We start from the raw sequence: 25,556 nt of genomic DNA, 5'->3' as shown, positions 1-25,556 counted from the left end.
ACAGCTCAACTTTTGTGAAGCCCCCAGAGGCTCAAAGTGCTCAATAAACATCTAGATAAATTCCATGAGGGGTCTAGTTTCCAAAATGGGGTCACATGTGGGGGAGCTCCACTGTTTCGGCAGCTCAGGGGCTCTCCAAACGCAACATGGTGCGGCTAACGATTCCAGCTAATTTTCTGTTCAAAAAAGTCAAATGGCGCTCCTTCCCTTCCGAGTCCTGCCGTGCGCCCAAACAGTGGTTTTTCGCCACATATGAGGTATCTGCGTGTTCAGTAGAAATTGCCCAACAAATTTTGGGGGTTCATTTAATCCTGCTACCCTTGTGAATATGCAATATTTGAGGCTAAATTAACATTTTTGTTGCAAAAAGTAAAATGTTCATTTTTTCCTTCCACATTGCTTTAGTTACTGTGAAGCACCTGAAGGGTTAATAACCTTCTTGAATGTGGTTTTGAGTAGCCTGAGGGGTGCCGTTTTTGGAATGGTGTCACTTTTGGGTGTTCTGTGTCATGTAGACCTTTCAAAATCGCTTCAAATGTGATGTGGTCCCTAAAAAAAAGTGGCCTTGTAAATTTTGTTGTAAAAATGAGAAATTGCTCATAAACTTTGAACCCCTATAACTTCCTTTAAATTTTTTTTTTTTTCCCCAAAATTGTTCTGAGGTAAAGTAGACATGTGGGAAATGTTATTTATTAATTATTTTGTGTCATATATCTCGTTGGTTTTAGAGCATAAAAATTCAAAGTTTGAAAATTACAAAATTTTCGCGAAATTTCCGTTTTTTTCACAAAGAAATGCAAAAAATATCGGCCTAAATTTACCACTAACATGAAGCCCAATATGTCACGAAAAAACAATCTCAGAATCACCGAGATCCGCTGAAGCGTTCCAGAGTTATAACCTCATAAAGTGACACTGGTCAGAATTGCAAAAAATGGCCTGGTCTTTAGGGTCAAAATAGGCTTGGGGCTGAAGGGGTTAAAAGGGATATTCGAGACTGTAAAAAAAAAAAAAAATGTGCCTAAGCACGAACAGGCCAGTAGTTGCTGTTTGCGTGTGATTGTTATATTCTTGTGCAGACCTTGGCTGCAAGCAGTCAGCTTGTATTTATCTGAAGAAACTGTAATGCCCATTCTGGTGTCCCCACACTGTTCTGGCCCCCCTTTCCCCGAGGGGACGCTGGCACTCTTGCCTTCCCGGTTGCCCAGCGGTGGCTGCTCCATCCCCTCTCAATGCTGCTGTATCCCAGGGCCTGTGCATGCCATACAGCCCCTACCAACCATTAAGAGTTCTGGCTCCTAGAAACCACTTAGGGTCCCGTTACACATAGAGACGTTCCAGCGATCACGACAACTATATAACCTAGTCAGGATCGCTGGTACGTCGCTACATGGGCGCCAGTGAGCTGTCAAACAGGCAGATCTAAGTAACGATGCAGCAACAATACGGCGATCCTCGGTGGTCGTTGGGACCGTGTCACACAGCAGCTATTCTGACGAGGGGTTGAAAAGACAAAGCAAAAACACAGCGATGCATGCTGCCCAGCGGGACACCAACGATCAAAAAATGAACCAGGGGGGCGTGTCCTGGCTATGGAGGAGTGAGGACGTGTTTGTCTCAGCTCCTGCCACCGGACTACATTACTGACAATTAAACCAGCCCAAGAGCCTGGAAGAAAAGGATATGCAGCGCAGGAGAAGGGAGAGCTCCCAGGGGCCCAGCAGAGGAGCGTCACGGACAGAGGAGAAGGGAATTAGAGGCTTCCTTACCGGGCCGAAGCAGAGGACAGCACTGCAGACATCTCCCAAGATGGAGAGGCAGGGGAAGCCCCAGCAGCAGCAGAGACAGAGAGAGGAAACCACCCGGGCAGCGGAGGAGAGGCAGCTGATAACCCCAGACAGCCAGTATACAAGGTCTCAGGTACAGGAGATCCCTGGAGCAGGGAGCATGGGTACAACCCCCACCATTGCTGATTGCAGACCTGCAGTGGGGAGGCCTCAGGAGGGGGGAGAGGTGCCCTTACCCCTGTCACAGAAGGAGGACAATAATAAATCTCAAGCAGAGGCTGTTAATGCTGCAAATGGGGAACAGGGCCCTGCTAGTGGAAATCTCCTATCTTCAGTGAGACACAGCCTGAGTCAAAGTGTGTATGATATGGAAAAGCAAGCAGAGTTAGAGCCTGCCACAAGTACAATAAGATCACATGAACCAGGAGTGCTGACAGAACTTAATGAAATCCGAGCACACATCTCTTCTATGCCCACCAGAGAAGATATGGAGACATATATAGCAAGGCTGGAACAGGCATACCGCACAGAGCTGTCGGCCCTGAGGGGGGAGGTGGAAAGAGTGGACACTCAGAACCAAATACAGGCAGCTAAAATACAGAATATAGAAGACACCACTCAGGCACAAGGGGCCATTTTGGATCAACACTCCCGCCAAATACAATATATGGTGGAAGCAATGGACGATGCTGAAAACAGGGGCCGGAGAAACAATTTAAGGGTCCGGGGTTTACCAGAGTCTGTTGAACCTAAGGATCTCCAGAGAGCCCTCCAAGTGATGTTTAATGAGATCCTGGGTGAACCATCAAGCCAACCCCTGGAGCTAGACAGAGTGCATAGAGCGCTTGGCCCTAGACCTACACAGAATGACAGACCTCGAGATGTGATTTGTAGGGTCCACCGTTATGTCCTTAAAGAGGCCATCCTGTTTAAGTTGCGCAGTGGAGTTTCACCATCATACGAGGGGAGCCAAGTCCAGATTCTGCAGGACTTATCCCGTTTCACTTTACAAAGAAGGAGAGCACTGAAACCTCTCCTGGACATGCTCCGTTCGTATGAGTATAAATACAGCTGGGGATTTCCCTTCCGCCTGCAGGTCCGACACGCGGGAAGAATGCATGTTCTTAGGAACCCGACTGATATGCCATCGTTTGCTGCAGCCCTGGACATTCCGTTGGTGCCTATAGAGGAATGGCCGGTGTTTCCAATGGGGGTATGGGGTGCTGCCCCAGATGGTGATCGGATGCGTGGCCCTCGAAGAGGAAGACCAGTCTGATGTTTAAGGAGTTATTGGTTTATAAACAAAAATTCATTGGGTTGTTTCTCAATAGAATGTACCTCCCAGTTTTGCTATAATTTTTTTGCCAGGGGGATTAAGTCTTTCTGATTATGAGGGGGGGGGGGGTTCCCTCCCGCCTTCCTGGAAGAGGGGGCGGGGGGCACCCCCGTACTGTGTATAGCACATTATTCTCTCTAGACCTTGTGTCCTCACATTATATAGGGCTCTGGCTGACAAACTAAGTTGAATAATTGCTTATTGTTAGTCCGGGGCAGGGGGCTCCTTTGTAGAAAGTTCCCTCCCTGATTGGGATAACACGCCATAAAGGAGTGGCGTAGTCTCACCATCCCTAGGTTAGACAGTTTGGTATTCTCATACCTATACAGTTACTTTTAGTCTTTTTAGACCCGACGTTAGGGTCTTGTTGTGACCTTGCAGGTGGGAGGCACTCTGACCTCCTTGCCTTTTGGTTTCTACTGCTTTGTTGGTAGTTTCTTTTGTATTCTCGACCTTCTTACCTCTTCTCTTTTATTTCCTCTTCTCTTTCCCTGCTCTTCCTATCCTACTTGCCTGCACATCTCTCTCTCCCTAATCCCCGAACCTATCCCTAGAGTCCCCACCGTTCCTCCGCATTGGAATGACGCAGATTAATTGGGGTTCACTAAATGTGAGGGGACTTAATGTCCCGCAAAAACGCTCCCAGATATTTTTTGACATGCACAAAAAAAGAGTCCATATACTATTGATCCAAGAAACACATTTTAAAACGGGCCACCTCCCCATCTTTAGAGACAGATATTACACTAACTGGGTCCACAGTTCCAACCCAGAGTCAAAATCCAAGGGAGTGTCCATAGGCATCCATAAGTCCCTAGTGCACACAGTTCTAGATACACGGGTGGACACGGAGGGAAGATTTATATTCCTGAAAATTAATGTTAACTCATCCATCTTTACCATTGTCAATTGGTATCTACCGAATAGAGATCCGGCGACGACCTGCTCCTCTCTCCTGTCATCACTGGATGAATTCGCAGAAGGGACCGTGATCGTAGGCGGTGATTTAAACTTCACTTTGGACCCTAAGGTAGACACAACATCGGGACATAACTTTCTCTCAATAAGGAAACTAACGAAGGTTAAACGTTGTATACAGGAACTCAGATTAGTGGATGCATGGAGAACACTACACCCAGTAGACCGTGACTACACATATTTTTCCCCGGCTCACTCTTCGTACAGCCGCATAGACCTATTCCTTGTAAGTCAGAAGGCCCTGACATGGCAGATACAGGCCTCTATAGGCAGTATCTCTTGGTCAGATCATGCCCCCATATTTTTGAGCCTCACTATGCCGGATGGGCCTGGGAGGCCATGGTCTTGGCGGTTGAATGATAGTCTGCTGAGGGACCAGGGATGCTTGAAAGACCTGCAGAACACAATAGATGAATTCTTGGAGATACACTCAGGAGACACTACTACCCTACCTGTTCAATGGGAGACACTAAAGTGTGTGTTGAGAGGGATTCTGATCAAACATGAGGCTAGGATTAAGAGGGAGAGAGCCCAAACTATTCTGTCTCTACTTCAGAATATTTCAGACCTAGAGAAGATCCATAAGCAGACATTATCCCCGGTGACACTGACAGAGCTAGTTAAAAACAGAGAGGAACTTAAATCCATTCTGGACCGACAATACGAGCGCCACAGGAATAGACTAAAAAGATTTATGTATGAATATGCGGACAAATGTGGCAGACCACTAGCTAGGTTATTACATCCGAGGGGGGACCCCAGTCACATCCCTACGATCAAAAAATCGGACGGCCTTTTGACTCAGAACCCAATCCACATAGCGGACCAGTTTCAAAAATATTATAGTGACCTTTACAACATAAGGGGCAAATTTGGGGATATGCCACAAGAAGCTTTGGAGACTAAAATAAATGATTACATACTTAAAACAGCCCTGCCGACTATACCCAATACTGAGGTTGAAAACCTAGAAGCAGACTTTACAGAGACAGAAGTGGCATCTATTATCAGGGATTCTCCCTCAGGCAAAAGCCCAGGTCCGGACGGGTTTACCCCCAAGTTCTATAAAATTTTTCAGACTCAGTTATCCCCGTTCATGACCAAAGTATTTAACTCCATATCTGAAAACTCCCAGTGGGTAGCGCAGTCTCTTGAAGCACACATATGTGTTATCCCCAAACCGGGAAAGGACCACTTGCTGGTTACAAATTACAGACCCATCTCACTGATTAATTTAGATTTGAAATTTTTCTCTAAAGCACTTGCCAACAGACTTGCCCTGTCCCTGCCTGGGATAATACATACGGACCAGGTGGGATTTGTAAAAGGCCGGGAGGCACGGGACAACACCAACAAATTGTTCCTCCTGATGGCTCGGTCGAGGGCTCAGTCTCTCCCCATGTGTTTACTTTCAGTGGACGCGGAGAAGGCCTTCGACCGGGTCAGTTGGAGCTTTATGATGGCAGCCTTGAGACAGGTGGGTTTGGGTCAGAAATTTTTGGGCAGAATTGCGTCCCTGTATTCGAGACCCTCAGCAAAAGTGAGGACAAATGGGTTTCTATCATCATCCTTTCTGGTCCACAATGGAACGAGACAGGGATGTCCACTGTCGCCCCTCTTATACGTCATAGTCATGGAGCACCTTGCGGTCGCCCTGAGAAACAACACAAGCATCCACGGGATAGAGGCGGGTGGGGAGAACCGTAAGCTGGCTCTATTCGCGGATGACCTTCTCATGTTCATTTCCCAACCACACATATCCTTCCCGTCCTTGCTCAAGGAGTTCGAAGAGTTTGGCAACTTAAGCAACTTCAAAGTAAATTTTTCCAAATCAGAGGCCATGAACGTGACTTTATCGGCAGAAGACCTTGCGAGAGTATCACAAAACTTCCCTTTTAAGTGGCAACCGTCAGTTTTAAAATATCTGGGAGTTATGGTACCTAGGGATCCAGCAAAAATTGTACATCACAATTTTTTCCCCTTATTAGAAAGGACAATCAGGGACTTAAAGAAATATGACAAAAAGAGATTGACGTGGTTTGGGCGTATAAACGCGATAAAAATGGATGTGTTACCGAGGTTCCTGTTCCTGTTTCAGACAATACCCATACAGCTACCGCTAAGTTACTTCTCCAAGATCCGGACAGCCTTGTCTGGGTTTGTCTGGGGGAACAGGAGACCCCGAACAGGAATTAAAACTCTGACCAGACACAAAAGTGACGGGGGGGCGGGGCTCCCAAATTTTCAATTATATTACAAGGCAGCTATCCTAACGAGATTACTGGACTGGCATTTTCATGGTAATTCGAAACAATGGGTGGTGATTGAACAGGATGTGCTGGGAACTCCCTTACATTTACTTCCATGGTTAGAGAAAGAAAGTAGGATCCAGATAGCGAAAGGAATGGAGTTCACGCGGACAGCGATGGGGATGTGGGATGGAGAGATAAAAAAGGGATCTCTCTCTCAGGAGCAGGGCCCACTTACCCCCGTATTCGGTAATAAGAAGTTCCCCCCAGGACTCCACTCCCATAGATTCGGGGGATTTACTCGGGCGGATGATACTCGTTTTTGTCACGTGCTCCAGGGACACACCCTACCAACTTATATTTCCATGCAGGCCACAGGGAAAGAGATTTCCTGGATGGAATATATGCAGTTGAAATCTTTCCTCTCGTACCAGGACAGGGAGAGAAGGATGAGGACACCCCCTACTCCTTTTGAGAAAATATTTTTACAGGGCTCATCACCTGGACATGGCATCTCACTCATTTATAAAATGCTGAACCAGAGAAATAGGGTGGATAAACCTCACTTTGTCTGTAGGTGGGGAGAGGAACTGGGAGAGGATATTCCAGAGGACGATTGGAGCAGAGCGTACCTGTGGACCCACAAGCTTTCCTTGGCGTGCGCCGCTCAAGAGAAAAGTTATAAAATTCTCACAAGGTGGTACCATTACCCGACTAAATTACATGCTATATTTCCCTCTGTGTCTGATGTGTGCTGGAGGTGTGGCACAGACACAGGTACAATGCTACACATATGGTGGAGCTGTACTAAGCTGCAACCCTTTTGGGACTCAGTGTTCTACCTGTACAAAAAGATGAGCGGAGGTGAAGTAGAAAAATCCCCCCAGGTTGCTCTTCTTTCTATGCTCCCAGGAGCTATTAAAACACAAAAAAGGGACATGTTGCGATTTTGCCTGGCGGCTGCCCGTATGATTATCCCACGATTTTGGAAACAGACTAGATGCCCTACGGTGCTGGATTGGTTGGAGGAAATGACAAACCTCCAGAGAATGGAGGAGCTGACAGCAGAACTAAATGGGAACACAGAAAAATTTACTACAGTTTGGAGACCATGGATTATGTTCATGGAGTCCCCAGAGTTTGTGGAGAGTTTGGCGAGCTTTTTGAACTGAGAAACGGTGGGGAGTCTCATTCCTCCCCCCCCTTTTTTCTTTGCTTTTCTTGCTTTCCCCCCTCTCCACCCTTCTCTCTAATTTCCTCTTCTTTATGCTTGTATCTTTCCTCTTCTTTCTTTCATTTCTGAACATTAATCTGCATTTTTCTAGTTTCATTTTTTATATGAAAAGATTTATCAATAATTCATAAGACAATAGACACACAAGGAGAATGAGTATATTAGGATACGGGAAGTAAAAAGAAGTGGGAATTCTGACCTATAATTTATAAGTGGTTGTATGGTAATATCACAAAGATAATTTGAAGAATTCCAAGAAATTTAGTAATGTAACAATTTCTGGATGTTATCCCGGCATTGAGAAAATGATGTTTATGTATTGTAATTGCACAAATGATATGTTTGTATGTTGACAACAGTTTCATCAATAAAACAGATTTGAAATAAAAAATGAACCAGGACGTTCAGGTATGATCGGTGATATCGCATCGGGGTCCGGTCGCTGATATGTGTCACATGTAGCAAGATCGCTACCAAGGTCGCTGTTGCGTCACAAAACCTGTGAAGTTTCAGCGATGTCGCTAACAACATCGCTATGTGTAACGGGGGCTTTAGATGCTCCTAATCAACTCGTTCCCTTATCCCTCTGGCAAACAAGACTTAATACTTGGTGGTAAAACCCTTGTTGGCAAACACAGCAGTCAAATGTTTTTTGTAGTTGATGATGAGGTTTGCGTACATGTCAGGAGAAATTTATAAAAAAAAAAAAAAAAATAACTTAATCCGATCATTAAACGCCAAAGTGAGAAAAGAAATCAAATCTCCAGAAATTTGGGTTTTTTTGGTCACTCCTCCTTAAAAGAAACAAAATAAAAACAGATGAAAACATGGTATGTAGCTAAAACGTTATCAGTAAATCCATCAGCTCATTGCGCAAATATCCGCTAACCCAGCTCAATTCATGAAGAAACAAAAATTGTATGGGTTTCTAAATAGAGATTAAAATTTTATTTTGCACAAAAATTTTTTTTTTTTTGGTATCGCCATAATTGCACTTGAAAGTCATGATATAGGGTAACTGTTACCACAGAATGTACGCCATAAAAATAAAAAGACAAAAAAAATTACGGAATTGCATTTTTTCGGAAATTTCAACACATTTGGAATATTTTTCCAGTACCGTAAATGGTAAAATGAAATGCGTAATTAAAAACTACAACTCATCCTGAAAAAAACAAAAACCGCCGAAATATAAAAAAGTTATGGCTCTTGGAAGAAAGTGAAGAAAAAAACAAATCTGCAAAAAAGAAAATTGACTGCAGACATAAGAGCACATACCGCTCATATACAGACGGTTCATCTCTATACACAATGTACACACACGGCTCCTCTCCGTACACCTCGTACACACACGGCTCCTCTCCGTACACCTCGTACACACACATCGTACACACACAGCTCCTCTCCGTACACCTCGTACACACACGGCTCCTCTCCGTACACTTCGTACACACACAGCTCCTCTCCGTACACCTCGTACACACACGGCTCCTCTCCGTACACCTCGTACACACACGGCTCCTCTCCGTACACCTCGTACACACACATCGTACACACACATCGTACACACACAGCTCCTCTCCGTACACCTCGTACACACATGGCTCCACTCCGTACACCTCGTACACACACATCGTACACACACGGCTCCTCTCCGTACACCTCGTACACACACGACTCCGCTCCGTACACCTCGTACACACACGGCTCCTCTCCGTACACCTCGTACACACACGGCTCCGCTCCGTACACCTCGTACACACACGGCTCCTCTCCGTACACCTCGTACACACATGGCTCCACTCCGTACACCTCGTACACACACGGCTTCTCTCCGTACACCTCGTACACACACATCGTACACACACGGCTCCTCTCCGTACACCTCGTACACACACGGCTCCACTCCGTACACCTCGTACACACACGGCTCCGCTCCGTACACCTCGTACACACACGGCTCCTCTCCGTACACCTCGTACACACACGGCTCCACTCCGTACACCTCGTACACACACGGCTCCGCTCCGTACACCTCGTACACACACGGCTCCTCTCCGTACACCTCGTACACACACGGCTCCTCTCCGTACACACACGGCTCCACTCCGTACACCTCGTACACACACGGCTCCTCTCCGTACACCTCGTACACACACGGCTCCTCTCCGTACACCTCGTACACACACGGCTCCTCTCCGTACACCTCGTACACACACGGCTCCTCTCCGTACACCTCGTACACACACGGCTCCTCTCCGTACACCTCGTACACACACGGCTCCTCTCCGTACACCTCGTACACACACGGCTCCTCTCCGTACACCTCGTACACACACGGCTCCTCTCCGTACACCTCGTACACACACGGCTCCTCTCCGTACACCTCGTACACACACGGCTCCTCTCCGTACACCTCGTACACACACGGCTCCTCTCCGTACACACACGGCTCCACTCCGTACACCTCGTACACACACGGCTCCTCTCTGTACACCTCGTACACACACGGCTCCTCTCCGTACACCTCGTACACACACGGCTCCTCTCCGTACACCTCGTACACACACGGCTCCTCTCCGTACACACACGGCTCCACTCCGTACACCTCGTACACACACGGCTCCTCTCCGTACACCTCGTACACACACGGCTCCTCTCCGTACACCTCGTACACACACGGCTCCGCTCCGTACACCTCGTACACACACGGCTCCGCTCCGTACACCTCGTACACACACGGCTCCTCTCCGTACACCTCGTACACACACGGCTCCTCTCCGTACACCTCGTACACACACGGCTCTGCTCCGTACACCTCGTACACACACGGCTCCGCTCCGTACACCTCGTACACACACGGCTCCGCTCCGTACACCTCGTACACACACGGCTCCGCTCCGTACACCTCGTACACACACGGCTCCTCTCCGTACACCTCGTACACACACGGCTCCGCTCCGTACACCTCGTACACACACGGCTCTGCTCCGTACACCTCGTACACACACGGCTCCGCTCCGTACACCTCGTACACACACGGCTCCGCTCCGTACACCTCGTACACACACGGCTCCGCTCCGTACACCTCGTACACACACGTCTCCTCTCCGTACACCTCGTACACACACGGCTCCTCTCCGTACACCTCGTACACACACGGCTCCTCTCCGTACACCTCGTACACACACGGCTCCTCTCCGTACACCTCGTACACACACGGCTCCTCTCCGTACACCTCGTACACACACGGCTCCTCTCCGTACACCTCGTACACACACGGCTCCTCTCCGTACACACACGGCTCCACTCCGTACACCTCGTACACACACGGCTCCTCTCCGTACACCTCGTACACACACGGCTCCTCTCCGTACACCTCGTACACACACGGCTCCGCTCCGTACACCTCGTACACACACGTCTCCTCTCCGTACACCTCGTACACACACGGCTCCTCTCCGTACACCTCGTACACACACGGCTCCTCTCCGTACACCTCGTACACACACGGCTCCTCTCCGTACACCTCGTACACACACGGCTCCTCTCCGTACACCTCGTACACACACGGCTCCTCTCCGTACACCTCGTACACACACGGCTCCTCTCCGTACACACACGGCTCCACTCCGTACACCTCGTACACACACGGCTCCTCTCCGTACACCTCGTACACACACGGCTCCTCTCCGTACACCTCGTACACACACGGCTCCGCTCCGTACACCTCGTACACACACGGCTCCGCTCCGTACACCTCGTACACACACGGCTCCTCTCCGTACACCTCGTACACACACGGCTCCTCTCCGTACACCTCGTACACACACGGCTCTGCTCCGTACACCTCGTACACACACGGCTCCGCTCCGTACACCTCGTACACACACGGCTCCGCTCCGTACACCTCGTACACACACGGCTCCGCTCCGTACACCTCGTACACACACGGCTCCGCTCCGTACACCTCGTACACACACGGCTCCGCTCCGTACACCTCGTACACACACGGCTCTGCTCCGTACACCTCGTACACACACGGCTCCGCTCCGTACACCTCGTACACACACGGCTCCGCTCCGTACACCTCGTACACACACGGCTCCGCTCCGTACACCTCGTACACACACGTCTCCTCTCCGTACACCTCGTACACACACGGCTCCTCTCCGTACACCTCGTACACACACGGCTCCTCTCCGTACACCTCGTACACACACGGCTCCTCTCCGTACACCTCGTACACACACGGCTCCTCTCCGTACACCTCGTACACACACATCGTACACACACGGCTCCTCTCCGTACACCTCGTACACACACGGCTCCTCTCCGTACACCTCGTACACACACGGCTCCTCTCCGTACACATCGTACACACACGGCTCCTCTCCGTACACCTCGTACACACACGGCTCCTCTCCGTACACCTCGTACACACACGGCTCCTCTTCGTACACCTCGTACACACACGGCTCCTCTCCGTACACCTCGTACACACACGGCTCCTCTCCGTACACACGTCTCCTTTCCGTACACACACGTCTCCTCTCTGTACACATAGTACACACACGTCTCCTCTCCATACACACGTCTCCTTTCCGTACACAAACGGCTCCTCTCCATACACACGTCTCCTTTCCGTACACATAGTACAGACACACGTCTCCTCTCCGTACACCTCATACACACATGGCTCTGCTACATCTACCCTGTACATCCCTTCTGACTCCACACATAAACTTCACCTCATCCAGCACTATGACAACCAGCACAGCAGAGTCCTGCACACACTGAGGAGCTGATCATGTGACCCTGACTCCTCCCCTCCATGTGACATCATCACAGGTCCTGTAAGCACAGAACAGCCAAATGTAACCTGGAAAGAGCCAATACATTCTAGGCTCAGCCATACATCCTCCAGTGTGATTCTCCATCACTGGGTGCAGACAGCATTAACCATTTCAGAAATGAGACTATTTATTTGATTGGAATTGCTGCTTTCACGGATGGAGTTTCTGGTGAGTTCCAGGCCTCTTTCTTTGTGACAAGGCTATTTGCATGTTTAAATTCCCAGAGGATCATTGCACGGCCTATTAATCTCCTTCTGTTGATATGGAACTCGACACAAAGAGAATCATTCCCCTTTAGAACTATAGACACATAATTAGATTTTTCTTTTAGATTTCTTCTGTGTCTTTGGTGCTGAATTGGAGATATTCTGTGATAAATCTGTGTGTGACTATAGTTGGATTGTGTGTTATACCAGGGCCAGGACTGGATGTAGTGATCATGTGAAGCCGGTAACAGCTCCGGAGATTTCTTACATGGGATCTTTCTGATGTTACATCGTCATCTTCTCCCCATTCAGGTCCCTACAATATCGGATCCTCTCAGATCTTCTATATAAGAGAATTTTCCTGACCCATCAAGGATGGATAGGGACAGGGACAAGATGGCGGAGAGGATATTACACCTCACCCTAGAGATCCTCTTCCGTCTTACTGGAGAGGTGAGAGATTCTGATGACGTCACATTACATCATTCTTATCTATGGGAATAACAGATGGACAGAACTGGAGAGGTGAGGACTCTGGAAATGTCTGTAGTGAGATTTATTAATGTGTCTCTCCATAACCAGGATTACACAGCAGTGAAGAAGACCTCTAGTGAGCGCTGTCAGGACCCTGTGCCTGAGGGATGGGGAAGACCCCTGAGCCCAATCACGGGGCCTCCACCTCACCCCCTGATACATGAGGACATCAATGACCAGAAGATCCTAGAACTCACCTACAAGATGATTGAGCTGCTGACTGGAGAGGTGACACTGCTGGGAATGCTGGGACATTATACAGTAACGCTATGAAGGGATCGGGGGATGACGGTATCATTGTATGTGTCAGGTTTCTATAAGGTGTCAGGACGTCACAGTCTATTTCTCTATGGAGGAGTGGGAGTATTTAAAAGGACACAAAGATCTGTACAAGGACGTCATGATGGAGGTTCCCCAGCCCCTCACATCACCAGGTAATAGAACTAAATACACACGGCCTATAATTATCTGTATGTAAAGAATGAATTCAGTCTCTGTATGTGTCTCCTCCAGTTCTATCCAGTGAGAGGACAACACCAGAGAGATGTCCCCGTCCTGTTCTCCCACAGGACTGTAAACAAGAAAATCCCAGTGTTCCTCAGGATCATCGGGTAGCTGGAGAGAAGGTATGGATATCTTTTGCTCAGTCTTGTTTTATCCACCTGCCCAATCAAGCATAATTAGTGTATCTGATCTTCAGTAACTCAGCAGGAGTAATCGACACCCTGCTGTGGCCAATGGGGCAGTGCTGCGTCTTAAGGTCCAGTCACACTAAGCAACTTACCAGCGATCCCAACAACGATAGGGATCGCTGGTAAGTTGCTAGGAGGTTGCTGGTGAGATGTCACACTGCGACGCTCCAGCGATCCCACCAGCAACCTGACCTGGCAGGGATCGCTGGAGCGTGGCTACACGAGTTGCTGGTGAGCTCACCAGCAACCAGTGACCAGCCCCCAGCGCCGCGTGGAAGATGCTGCGCTTGGTAACTAAGGTAAATATCGGGTAACCAACCCGATATTTACCTTGGTTACCAGCGCACGGAGCTACACGAGCAGGGAGCAGCGCACACTGAGCGCTGGCTCCCTGCTCTCCTAGTTACAGCACACATCGGGTTAATTACCTGATGTGTGCTGCAGCTACATGTGCACAGAGCAGGGAGCAGCGCACACCGCTTAGCGCTGGCTCCCTGCTCTCCTAGTTACAGCACACATCGGGTTAATTACCCGATGTGTGCTGCAGCTACATGTGCACAGAGCAGGGAGCAGCGCACACCGCTTAGCGCTGGCTCCCTGCTCTCCTAGTTACAGCACACATCGGGTTAATTACCCGATGTGTGCTGCAGCTAAATGTGCACAGAGCAGGGAGCAGCGCCACACCGCTTAGCGCTGGCTCCCTGCTCTCTTAGCTACAGCACACATCGGGTTAATTAACCCGATGTGTCCTGCAGCTACATGTGCACAGAGCAGGAGCCGGCACTGACAGTGAGAGCGGCGGAGGCTGGTAACAAAGGTAAATATCGGGTAACCAAGGACAGGGCTTCTTGGTTACCCGATGTTTACATTGGTTACCAGCCTCCGCAGAAGCCGGCTCCTGCTGCCTGCACATTTAGTTGTTGCTGTCTCGCTGTCACACACAGCGATCTGTGCTTCACAGCGGGACAGCAACAACTAAAAAATGGCCCAGGACATTCAGCAACAACCAACGACCTCACAGCAGGGGCCAGGTTGTTGCTGGATGTCACACACAGCAACATCGCTAGCAACGTCACAAAAGTTGTTCGTTAGCAGCGATGTTGCTTAGTGTGACGGGGCCTTTACTTAAAGGGGTTTTCCCACTAACAAAGTTTAAGTTTAATCAACAGATCTCGGAATAACAATAATTTCCACAATGGGATGTGTTTAAAAAAATGTGTTCCTGTTCTGAGATAATTTTATAAATGTGCCCCTTCTATGTACTGTGTAATGGCCGTGTCTAACCGTACAGGAACATCTTATCATACCACAGCTCCTGGGCAGGGGAGGAGCCAAAAGAGAGTATACACACATTACTCACAGGATCATAGCTGATTCTTTTTATGATGTAAAACATTTCTCTCCCTGTTTTTTTAAAAAAAATATTTTCAATTCCATGCTGTAATGTTTGCATGCATTTTTTTACTTCTTCCCCGGCCCAGGAGATGTGGTATGATCAGACCATGTCCTTGTTTGGTCAGACACGGCCATTACACAGCAAATAGCAGGGACACATACTGTATATAAGATTATCTCAGCACAGGAACATTTTTTTTTCTTAAACATCCAATTGTGGAAATTATTATTCCAAGATCTACTGATTAAAATTAGCTTTGTTTTTGAAAAAAAACCAAAAACTATAAAACTATAAACTTCCAGCGTGGTGATAGGAATTGCCTTAGGCTGGAAACACATCTATGCGAGTAAAATCGGTCCGACTGGGCTGAAAAATACTCGGCTGATTTTAGTTCACGTTAGGTGCGAGTGCAACGCAAGTGCGATGCTTTTTGCTCGCGTGTGTGTCGCGTTTGCGATGCTAGTTTCATGCAACATCTTAATTAGATAAAAGCTATTACACATGTGTCATTTAATTAACCTATGGGAATGTGCTGTCACATTCATCTAATGAGCGAAGTTACTGCCACACTCGCAAATGTGAACGCTGGTGCGCGTGTGTGATGCTACTTTTAATCCCCTGCCATAGGAAATCATTGGGACAAATGGTGCGAGAAACTCGCAAAAAAGCAGCATGCTGCGATTTTTTTCTCAGTCCGATTTGGACTGAGAAAAAAATTGCAGATGAGAGCTGAATCATTCACTAACATGTGTCCGATTCCAATGCTAGTTTTTCTCGCATTGCTCTACTGCGAGAAACTCGCAAGTGAGAAGCAGCCCTTACATTGTGCTTAGTTTATCTTTGACATCACTGGTGCTATTCCTACTTCTATCCTTATTATGACCCTGCTGATATTGACCCTCGCCTGTCTGCCTTTGTTTTTGACTATTCTCTTTGTACCTAATGTTAGCCATTCTTCTTACTATCGCTTTGTCTGATCATTCTGTCCCTAGTTTGCTGTTCTTGTTATTGTCCTGGCTAGTTTGGTAACTCTTGCTGTAGGTTTGCTTCTCCAGCTGGAAGCTACTCTGTGGATGCAGCCTTGGTAGGCCCTATTAGCACTCAGTTTGTCATTGACAGCTTTTTTAACCCCTTCACGACCTTGGACGGATCTATCCGTATCCGTCATGGATCGTGTCCCGTTAAGCCCCACCCCCTGCCGCGGGCAGACGGCGGCGGTCGGCACACATATCAGCTGTTTTCAACAGCTGACGTGTGTCTGCTAGCCGTGGGTGGAATCGCTTTCACCCGTGGCCATTAACAACTTAAATCTTGCTGCTAAAGTCTGGCAGCAAGATCTAAATGCGCGCGGCCATGTTTTTTACTTACCGCCGCCCCCACCGGAAGTCACGTGCGTGATCACGTGACTATCGGTGGTTGCCATCGTAGCACAGGGTCATGTGATGACGCCTGCAGCTACGAAGTTTCACTTTCGTTTTTCCTCGGCCGGTAGCAGAGGGAAAAAGAAAGTGACTATTTCTGCTGTTTACAGCTGTATAGCTGTGATCAGCAGATAGCGATCAGCGATCGGATTGCTGATCGCTATAGCCCCCTAGGGGGACTAGTAAAATAAAAAAAAAAGTTAAAAAAAAGTTTTAAAAAATAAAAAAAAAAACAAAAACTAAAAGTTCAAATCACCCCCCTTTCACCCCATTGAAAATTACCGGGTTAAAAAATAAATAAATATACACATATTTGGTATCGCCGCGTTCAGAAATGCCCGATCTATCAAAATATAAAATCAATTAATCTGATTGGTAAATGGCGTAGTGGCAAAAAAATTCCAAACGCCAAAATTACGTTTTTTGGTCGCCGCATGTTTTACGCAAAATGCAATAACAGGCGATCAAAACGTAGTATCTGCGCAAAAATTGTACCATTAAAAATGTTAGCTCGAGATGCAAAAAATAAACAGTCACTGAGCCATAGATCCCGAAAAATGAGAACGGTATGTGTTTCGGAAAATGGCGCAAAAAGTACACCACGTTTATTGGACAAGTTTGTGAATTGTTTTTAACCCCTTAGATACAAGTAAACCTATACATGTTTGGTGTCTACAAACTCGCACCGACCTGAGGCATCACATAGATACATCAGTTTTACCATAAAGTGAACACGGTGAATAAAACATCCCAAAAACTATTGTGCGATCACACTTTTTTTGCAGTTTTTCCACACTTTGAATTTTTTTGCTGTTTTCCAGTACACTATATGGTAAAACCTATGGTTTCATTTAAAAGTACAACTCGTCCCGCAAAAAACAAGCCCTCATATGGCAAGATTGACGGAATAATAAAAAAGTTACGGCTCTCGGAAGAAAAGGAGCAAAAAACAAAAAAGCAAAAACGGAAAGTGCCCGGGGGCTGAAGGGGTTAACTAAAAGTCGTTATAGAGGCCTTCTTTTGCATGTGTGGGCAAAATGGCTGTGATTTCATTGTCAGAACTGATCAGCTAATCACATTGTCTACTGATTAGGGGTTCACAAACTTCCCCGTACAATAGGTGGAGATGCTGTGATGTCAGCGTTAACAGCCGTTTTTACTCTGTCACTGTACAATTAAATATAAAAAATGCAACAATAAGAGGATAATGTCCTCCAAAAATCAAGTATTACTCACAGCAAGTTGGGCTGCAGTGTGTACATCGCCCTGGCCAAAAACTGATGCTCTAGCAGGATACAGCTAAACCCCCACTAAGTGGAGACATCACAGGTGCAGGAGAAGCACATCACACACACACCTTCATGGAATGGAGGGGAGGTGACTGCTAGATGATAAAACTGCACACAAGTGGCTTGCATAGAGCGCTGTTCACATGCAGATGACACAGTCACAAACCCGCAGCCTATTAGGTAACGCCCTTCTATTAGATCAGGCGGGCTGCCAAGCCGTACCCCACTGTGTATCATGCACGGACAGACACTCTACAGTGCAAGGCCCAACAGAAAGGGGCCTGGCTGTATCCTGTCCAAACAAAAAAATATGAGGTTTTTGTTGGTATTTATGGCCATAAAACGTAAGCCTACACCCTCGTCAAGGGACCTCATGTCTGTAGGTCCCTACACTAAATATAAAAAAAGCAACAATAAGAGGATAATGTCCTCCAAAAATCAAGTATTACTCACAGCAAGTTGGGCTTGGCAGCCCGCCTGATCTAATAGAAGGGCGTTACCTAATAGGCTGCGGGTTTGTGACTGTGTCATCTGCATGTGAACAGCGCTCTATGCAAGCCACTTGTGTGCAGTTTTATCATCTAGCAGTCACCTCCCCTCCATTCCATGAAGGTGTGTGTGTGATGTGCTTCTCCTGCACCTGTGATGTCTCCACTTAGTGGGGGTTTAGCTGTATCCTGCTAGAGCATCAGTTTTTGGCCAGGGCGATGTACACACTGCAGCCCAACTTGCTGTGAGTAATACTTGATTTTTGGAGGACATTATCCTCTTATTGTTGCATTTTTTATATTTAGTGTAGGGACCTACAGACATGAGGTCCCTTGACGAGGGTGTAGGCTTACGTTTTATGGCCATAAATACCAACAAAAACCTCATATTTTTTTGTTTGTACAGGATACAGCCAGGCCCCTTTCTGTTGGGCCTTGCATTGTAGAGTGTCTGTCCGTGCATGATACACAGTGGGGTACGGCTTGGCAGCCCGCCTGATCTAATAGAAGGGCGTTACCTAATAGGCTGCGGGTTTGTGACTGTGTCATCTGCATGTGAACAGCGCTCTATGCAAGCCACTTGTGTGCAGTTTTATCATCTAGCAGTCACCTCCCCTCCATTCCATGAAGGTGTGTGTGTGATGTGCTTCTCCTGCACCTGTGATGTCTCCACTTAGTGGGGGTTTAGCTGTATCCTGCTAGAGCATCAGTTTTTGGCCAGGGCGATGTACACACTGCAGCCCAACTTGCTGTGAGTAATACTGTACAATTAACCTTAGTTGCGTTTTCATGCTGAAACCAATATTCAGTGCAATGCAGGAACTTCTTGCTTGCAGCTCTGTACATGTACTGTGGATGTCTGGAAAGATATAATATAGCACTCTGTGATTTACTCACTCGATTCTGCCGTTCTGATCTCTGTAAATGTTTCCTGCGCTTTATAACTTTTTTTTTTGTATAAAATATTTAAAGTAGATTAAAATATTTTACCTTTCTTTAGATGGTTTCTATCTTTCATTTTGGTGTCTGATTGGAGATAATATGTGATAAATATATTTGTGGACTATAATTTTTTGATATTTTTTACATGGGATCTTTATGATGTTACATCAGCTCATCTTCTCACCATTCAGGTCCCTACAGTATTGGATTCTCTCGGTGGAGATCTTCTATATAAGAATTTTTTTCTGATTGACCCGTCAGGGATGGATAGAGACAGGGACCAGATGGTGGAGAGAATATTACACCTCACCCTAGAGATCCTCTTCCGGCTTACTGGAGAGGTGAGAGATTCTGATGACGTCACATTACATCATTCTTATCTATGGGAATAACAGATGGACAGAACTGGAGAGGTGAGGACTCTGGAAATGTCTGTCGTAAGATTTATTAATGTGTCTCTCCATTACCAGGATTACACATTAGTGAAGAAGACCCCTAGCGATCACTGTCAGGACCCTGTGTCTGAGGGATGGGGAAGACCCCTGAGCCCAATCACGGGGCCTCCACCTCACCCCCTGATACATGAGGACATCAATGACCAGAAGATCCTAGAACTCGCCTACAAGATGATTGAGCTGCTGACTGGAGAGGTGACACTGCTGGGAATGCTGGGACATTATACAGTAACGCTATGAAGGGATCGGGGGATGACGGTATCATTGTTTGTGTCAGGTTCCTATAAGGTGTCAGGATGTCACCATCTATTTCTCCATGGAGGAGTGGAAGTATTTAGAAGGACACAAAGATCTGTACAAGGACATCATGATGGAGGATCCCCAGCCCCTCACATCACCAGGTAATAGACAGGACTAAATACACACGGCCTATAATTATCTGTATGTAAAGAATGAATTCAGTCCCTGTGTGTGTTTCCTCCAGTTCTATCCAGTGAGAGGACCACACCAGAGAGCTGTCTCCATCCTCTTCTTCCACAGGACTGTAAACAAGAAAGTCCAGATGTTACTGAGGATCATCAGGTAGATGGGAGAAGGTGTTATGAAATCATCTTGTTTATGATTTTTTTTAACTTCAAGTACTATACACTGAACAACAATTATTTAAGAGACAGAGGCCCTGGATAGAATTAGGAGCTGACAGGGTGGATTTATACAAGAGATCTGAAGCTCTGTGAGATCTACTGTTCTGTCCCCACTTAAAAGTGATTGAAGGTGCATAGTTGTGGGATGGCGTGAGAATCTTACCTTCGTTTTTCCTATAGGTGAGGCAGACATGACCAGAGCGCTCCAGAGTTAAACATGCACATGCTGAGATGAAACAATTGGTGATTTATTTTCTCCAAAGGTTAAGGACATGCAGGAGTAAAATGGTCCATGTACCTGGCATTGTGGTTATCTTGTGATGCTTGTTTCTGGAGCCACTAAGGTCAGAAGACTTTGCTTCCAGCAGCTCAAATAAGGGGTGTTATTCTCACAATCTCTGGCTGGTAACTGAACATAGATGCCAGGATGTGAAGTAAGAAGAGCAGCAGAAACTCCCATGGGCTGGACAAAAGAAACAGGAGCCGAAAGATCTGACCAGTAGATGGCAGCAGAGACAAGCATGAAAAAACATTAAATAACAGTTTTAACTAAAACAAGTAGGAACAGCACACTCCCCATCTGAAATTCACTTTGGGGATTTCACTATTGAGTCCATAATATAACCTGAAAGGAAAAGCACGTTAAATGCAAAAACAAACTCAATTGAGTCCAAAACAAGGATGGCTCAAAGTTCAGGTCCGGTAGCGTTCATCCCGTAGGGACGCTCTCTATGGGCAACAGCAGAACAAGTTCGTGGATTGGCCTTACAAAGGTCTTCATCTCACCTTTCCTGATGACCTTTAGCTCAACCTTCTGAACATTGCCGTCCTGGCTACGCAGTATCCTAGTAATCAGTCCCATAGGCCAGTCAGTCCTTACTGTGGTCTGGTCTTTCATGAGGACTAGGTCTCCTTCTTTGTGGTTCGGTTTGGGATGTAGCCACTTCTTTCTTCCTTGAGAAGAAGCGATGTCAGGTAGCTGTAGTGTCTGGAGACTTCTTTTTCACTCTATAGTGATGAGGACATGGCTTTAAGCAGGTTGTGTGCCCATCTCCATGCACGTAAGTCTTGAAGGAGTCAATTTCTGATCGATCAACGCACACATTTCCTATGACTACCCATCCCAAGTCGTCTCTGGGAGTATGGTGCATAGTCAGGACCATTACACTGTTGTCGCATCTTGTGTACCCTTAGATTGTCTCTGCCGAGTAGGAGTAGAATCTCTGCGTTATTGTCCAAACGTGGGATAACACTAGCGAGGTGTCTCAGGTGTGGTTGATGAAATGCAGCTTCTGGGGTAGGAATTTAATTCCTGTGGCTGGGTATTTGGTCACATTCAACGAGCGTTGGTAGAGGTAGTTCAGTCTTTCCATTGATAGGAGAAGCAATGAATCCCTGGCTCTTCTGCCGCTAGTTTCTGTGACCCGAGCAGGTGTTCAAGGTGTAGGGTTCTGATGGTCCATTAATTCCGAAGGCTTCAACGAATTTGGTTCCTGCTAGGGACCGGTTGCTTTGGTCATCTATGATGGCATACACCTTCATTGCCTTTTCTGGATGTCCCTCGGGATAAACCTTGATGAGGCATATTCGGGCACAACATTTCTCCATTTGGCTCTCTCCACATACTTCTGAGCATGAGCAGGAGACGGCTGTGGTGGTGTCAGTCTGATTCTTGGACTTCCCGCCGCGACTTGGAGTGGAAGCGGTGGAGACTGCAGCCGGTGTGTCTCTAGCTAGCTGGGTTGGGTGCATGGCTGAAACGTGTTTTTCGCTAATACACTCCTCACACTTGACGATGGATTTACAGTCCTTGGCCATGTGCTCAAGTGATGCGCAGCATTTGAAACAGATCCTAAGCTCTGTGAGGACTTTCTTGCGCTCCTGTAGGGTTTTGGATCTAAACCCTCTGCACTTGTTCAGTAAGTGTGCTTTTTATGGATGGGACATTCTCGATTGAAAGACTTATCTCATGATGAGATGGTGTACTGTTTATCTGTGGGTGCTGCAGGTGATGGTAGCTCAGTCTTCCTAACACTCACAGTGTTCTTAATGTCTCTGCGTTTGTGCATGGCACCTTCATACCTTGATGATGATGTTGTTGGAGCTGCTGAAGTGTTGAACTCTAGGAAGTCGAGGCTGGGGTCGTTCCTCATCTGGGCCTGCTCGTCGATGATCCCGCAGAAGTGAATAAATGGGGAAAAGGTGACGTCATGCACTCTTTTGTACCTTGAGACTTACGTTGCCCATTTCTCCTGCAGACTGTATGGCAGCTTCACCACGATTGGGTTCACTCCATGGGCTGTATCCAAGTAACACAGCCCAGACAGACGAGTGTCTCTGTTGGCAAGCTCCAGGTCCATGAGCAGATCACTTAGGTCTTGAAGCTTGTGGACTTCTTTAAGGTTGATCTTTGGGATGTCCTGCAGTCTCTTGAATAGGGCTTTCTCCATTGCTTCTGCGCTGCCAAAGGTGCGTTCCAGTTTTTGCCATTCAGCAGCGAGACCTGCTTCTGCTTGTCCCACATAGACGGTTCTGAGGCTCTTAATACGGTTTGTAGAGCCTGGGCCCAACCACTTGATCATGAGGTCGAGCTCCTGTTCTGCAGTTAAGTTGAGCTTGGCAATGGCTGCCTTGAAAGTTGCTTTCCAGGCCCTGTAGCTCTCTGCACGATCATCAAATTTCGTGAGACTAGCGTTGATTAGCTCTCTGCTCACCATGAACCTGGCAAACTGAGACATATCTGATTTCTCACCACTTGTTGCCACGACGACTCGTGATGTCCGTGGGGCGTATGGGCTGCCTGGCGTTAATGGATGAGATGTTCCCGGGTAGAATGAGGTTGCTGCAGGGTTGAGCTGTGCTTTAGCCTCTGTAGATTCTGATGACCGCTGCTTGAGCTGTGGAAGTGGGTCAGGAAACACTTGGTTGCTGTCTTGCCATGGTGACTGTGTTTGAGAGGCCACCTCTTGGTGACTGTTATTAATTTGCTCGGGTGCTTTAGGTGGTACTGGCACTGGTAGAGATAAGTTGGAGGTTTCGGTGTTGTCGGCTTGGACGGTATTGGAAACCGGGGTTCCTACAGGTAACTGATTCAGTACATAGTCTCTTGTGCGATCAACTAGACTGTCTGCTTCCAGTGGTGGCGAGTGAGCTGGATCAGGACCTTGGCTCAATGCTTGCTCAAGTAGTCTCACTTTAGCTAGCGCAACTTCCTCTTCCATCTGTGACCGAAGAATCTTTATCCGAGCCTCCGCTTCTGCACTTTTGGCTTCTGCTTTAGCGGCTTCTGCTTTTGCAAGGGCTTCTGCTTTAGCGGCTTCTGCTTTTGCAAGGGATTCTGCTTTTGCAAGGGCTTCTGCTTCTGCCCTTTTGCCTTCTTCCTCTACTTCTCTTTCTGTGAAGGAACGTCTCACCTTGGATTCTTCTGCTCTTATGCTCTTATGCGGGCCTCTAGTATCATGTCGCTCAGGGCTGATGACCGGGAGGAACGTCTAGATGAGGTTGATCGGTGTGATCTGGTTTCTTGCTGGTGAGAGATACGGTGTTCAGCCTTGTCTATGGCATCTTGCACCTTGGCATCTCTTTCCTTGTCCACCTCTTCTGCCTTGCTCAGGTCTGAAAGAGCTTCATCAATTTTAGAGTCTTTTTAGAACGGTAATGTACCTTGTTAACAGTCTCTTGTATCTTTCATGAGCTGTGTTCAGCCGTTCCACATCAGCTTGTAAGCATGCGGCATCGCCTGATGAGGATTTAAGTCTTGACTCGTAATAGGTGACTCGTTCCCACTGTTCTTGCAGGTGTTCACATAGCTCATCTTTAATAGTGTGATAATTTTCAGTGGCCTTTATCGTGGGTTTGGAAGAGGGCTTCTGTTGGACAACTTGGTCTGCTAGAAGCACGGGATCTGCCTCCTGGGCTTCATAATGGACAGTATCAGATTGTATTTGCTCTGTTTCAGCAGTGGGGAACTGTCCGAGGTCTTTTTCGGCCATTTTGATTTAAGGTGTACTGTCTCTTTAAGAAACTTGACTTCTGAATAGGGATCCGAAAATCGTCGTGCTGCTCCGCAAGGACTCCCTGATGAAGTTCCCAAGGTGTCGTTAGTAAACCTTGGGGTACGCAGTCCAGCAATGTGCAGCAATGAGGTATAATGTACTGCAAGTCTATAAAAGGGGTATGGCAAGAGGGAAACAGCAGGTGCATAAACTGTCCCTTTACAATGCAAGCAAAGGTGATACAGGACGTGGCAGATGGGAGAGCTTCCCCTTAGGCTTGTCCAGGCATGCACTGTTACAGGCAGACTAGTGCACAAGGCTTGTTGATAGGCAGATTACAAGGGATCTGTAGCCGGGGTATTGAGCTGTTAAGCAGTCTTCTGACTGTTCTGTCCCCACTTAAAGGTGATTGAAGGTGCATAGTTTTGGGATGGCGTGAGAATCTTACCTTCGTTTGTCCTATAGGTGAGGCAGACATGACCAGAGCGCTCCAGAGTTAAACATGCACATGCTGAGATGAAACAATGGTGATTTATTTTCTCCAAAGGTTAAGGAGATGCAGGAGTAAAATGGTCCATGTACCTGGCATTGTGGTTATCTTGTGATGCTTGTTTCTGGAGCCACTAAGGTCAGAAGACTTTGCTTCCAGCAGCTCAAATAAGGGGTGTTATTCTCACAATCTCTGGCTGGTAACTGAACATAGATGCCAGGATGTGAAGTAAGAGGAGCAGCGGACACTCCCATGGGCTGGACAAAAGAAACAGAGGAGCTGAAAGGTCTGACCAGTAGATGGCAGCAGAGACAAGCATGAAAAACATTAAATAACAGTTTTAACTAAAACAAGTAGGAACAGCACATCTACTGCCGTCATATTTTTTTGTTCATGTGTGATCTTTTCTAATTTTCAAAATAATTTCTTACAATGTTTCCATCTCTGTAACATAAAATATTGGTTTCAGGGTGAAGATCTGACCCTTATTGATACTACAGAGACATATATGAGGGATTACGAGTGGTGTAAAGTGGAGATAGGTGCAGATGACTATCCAGGTGA

The 25,556-nt window shown here is 47.2% G+C and overlaps 1 protein-coding gene across 1 annotated transcript in view; it reads left to right on the top strand.

Annotated features, from left to right (window-relative positions):
* Nucleotides 1–25,556, top strand: part of LOC142312829 (uncharacterized) — a 177,211-nt gene that overhangs the window by 147,539 nt on the left and 4,116 nt on the right. Inside the window, 3 exon segments of the mRNA XM_075351815.1 lie at nucleotides 20,147–20,264; nucleotides 20,348–20,445; nucleotides 25,462–25,552. Coding sequence (XP_075207930.1) covers nucleotides 20,147–20,264; nucleotides 20,348–20,445; nucleotides 25,462–25,552 — 307 coding nt within the window.

Source organism: Anomaloglossus baeobatrachus, chromosome 5 (genome assembly GCF_048569485.1).
Source record: "Anomaloglossus baeobatrachus isolate aAnoBae1 chromosome 5, aAnoBae1.hap1, whole genome shotgun sequence".
NCBI lineage: Eukaryota > Metazoa > Chordata > Amphibia > Anura > Aromobatidae > Anomaloglossus > Anomaloglossus baeobatrachus.
Note: the sequence above shows the minus strand (reverse complement) of the source record. Positions and strands in the feature narration are given on the sequence as shown.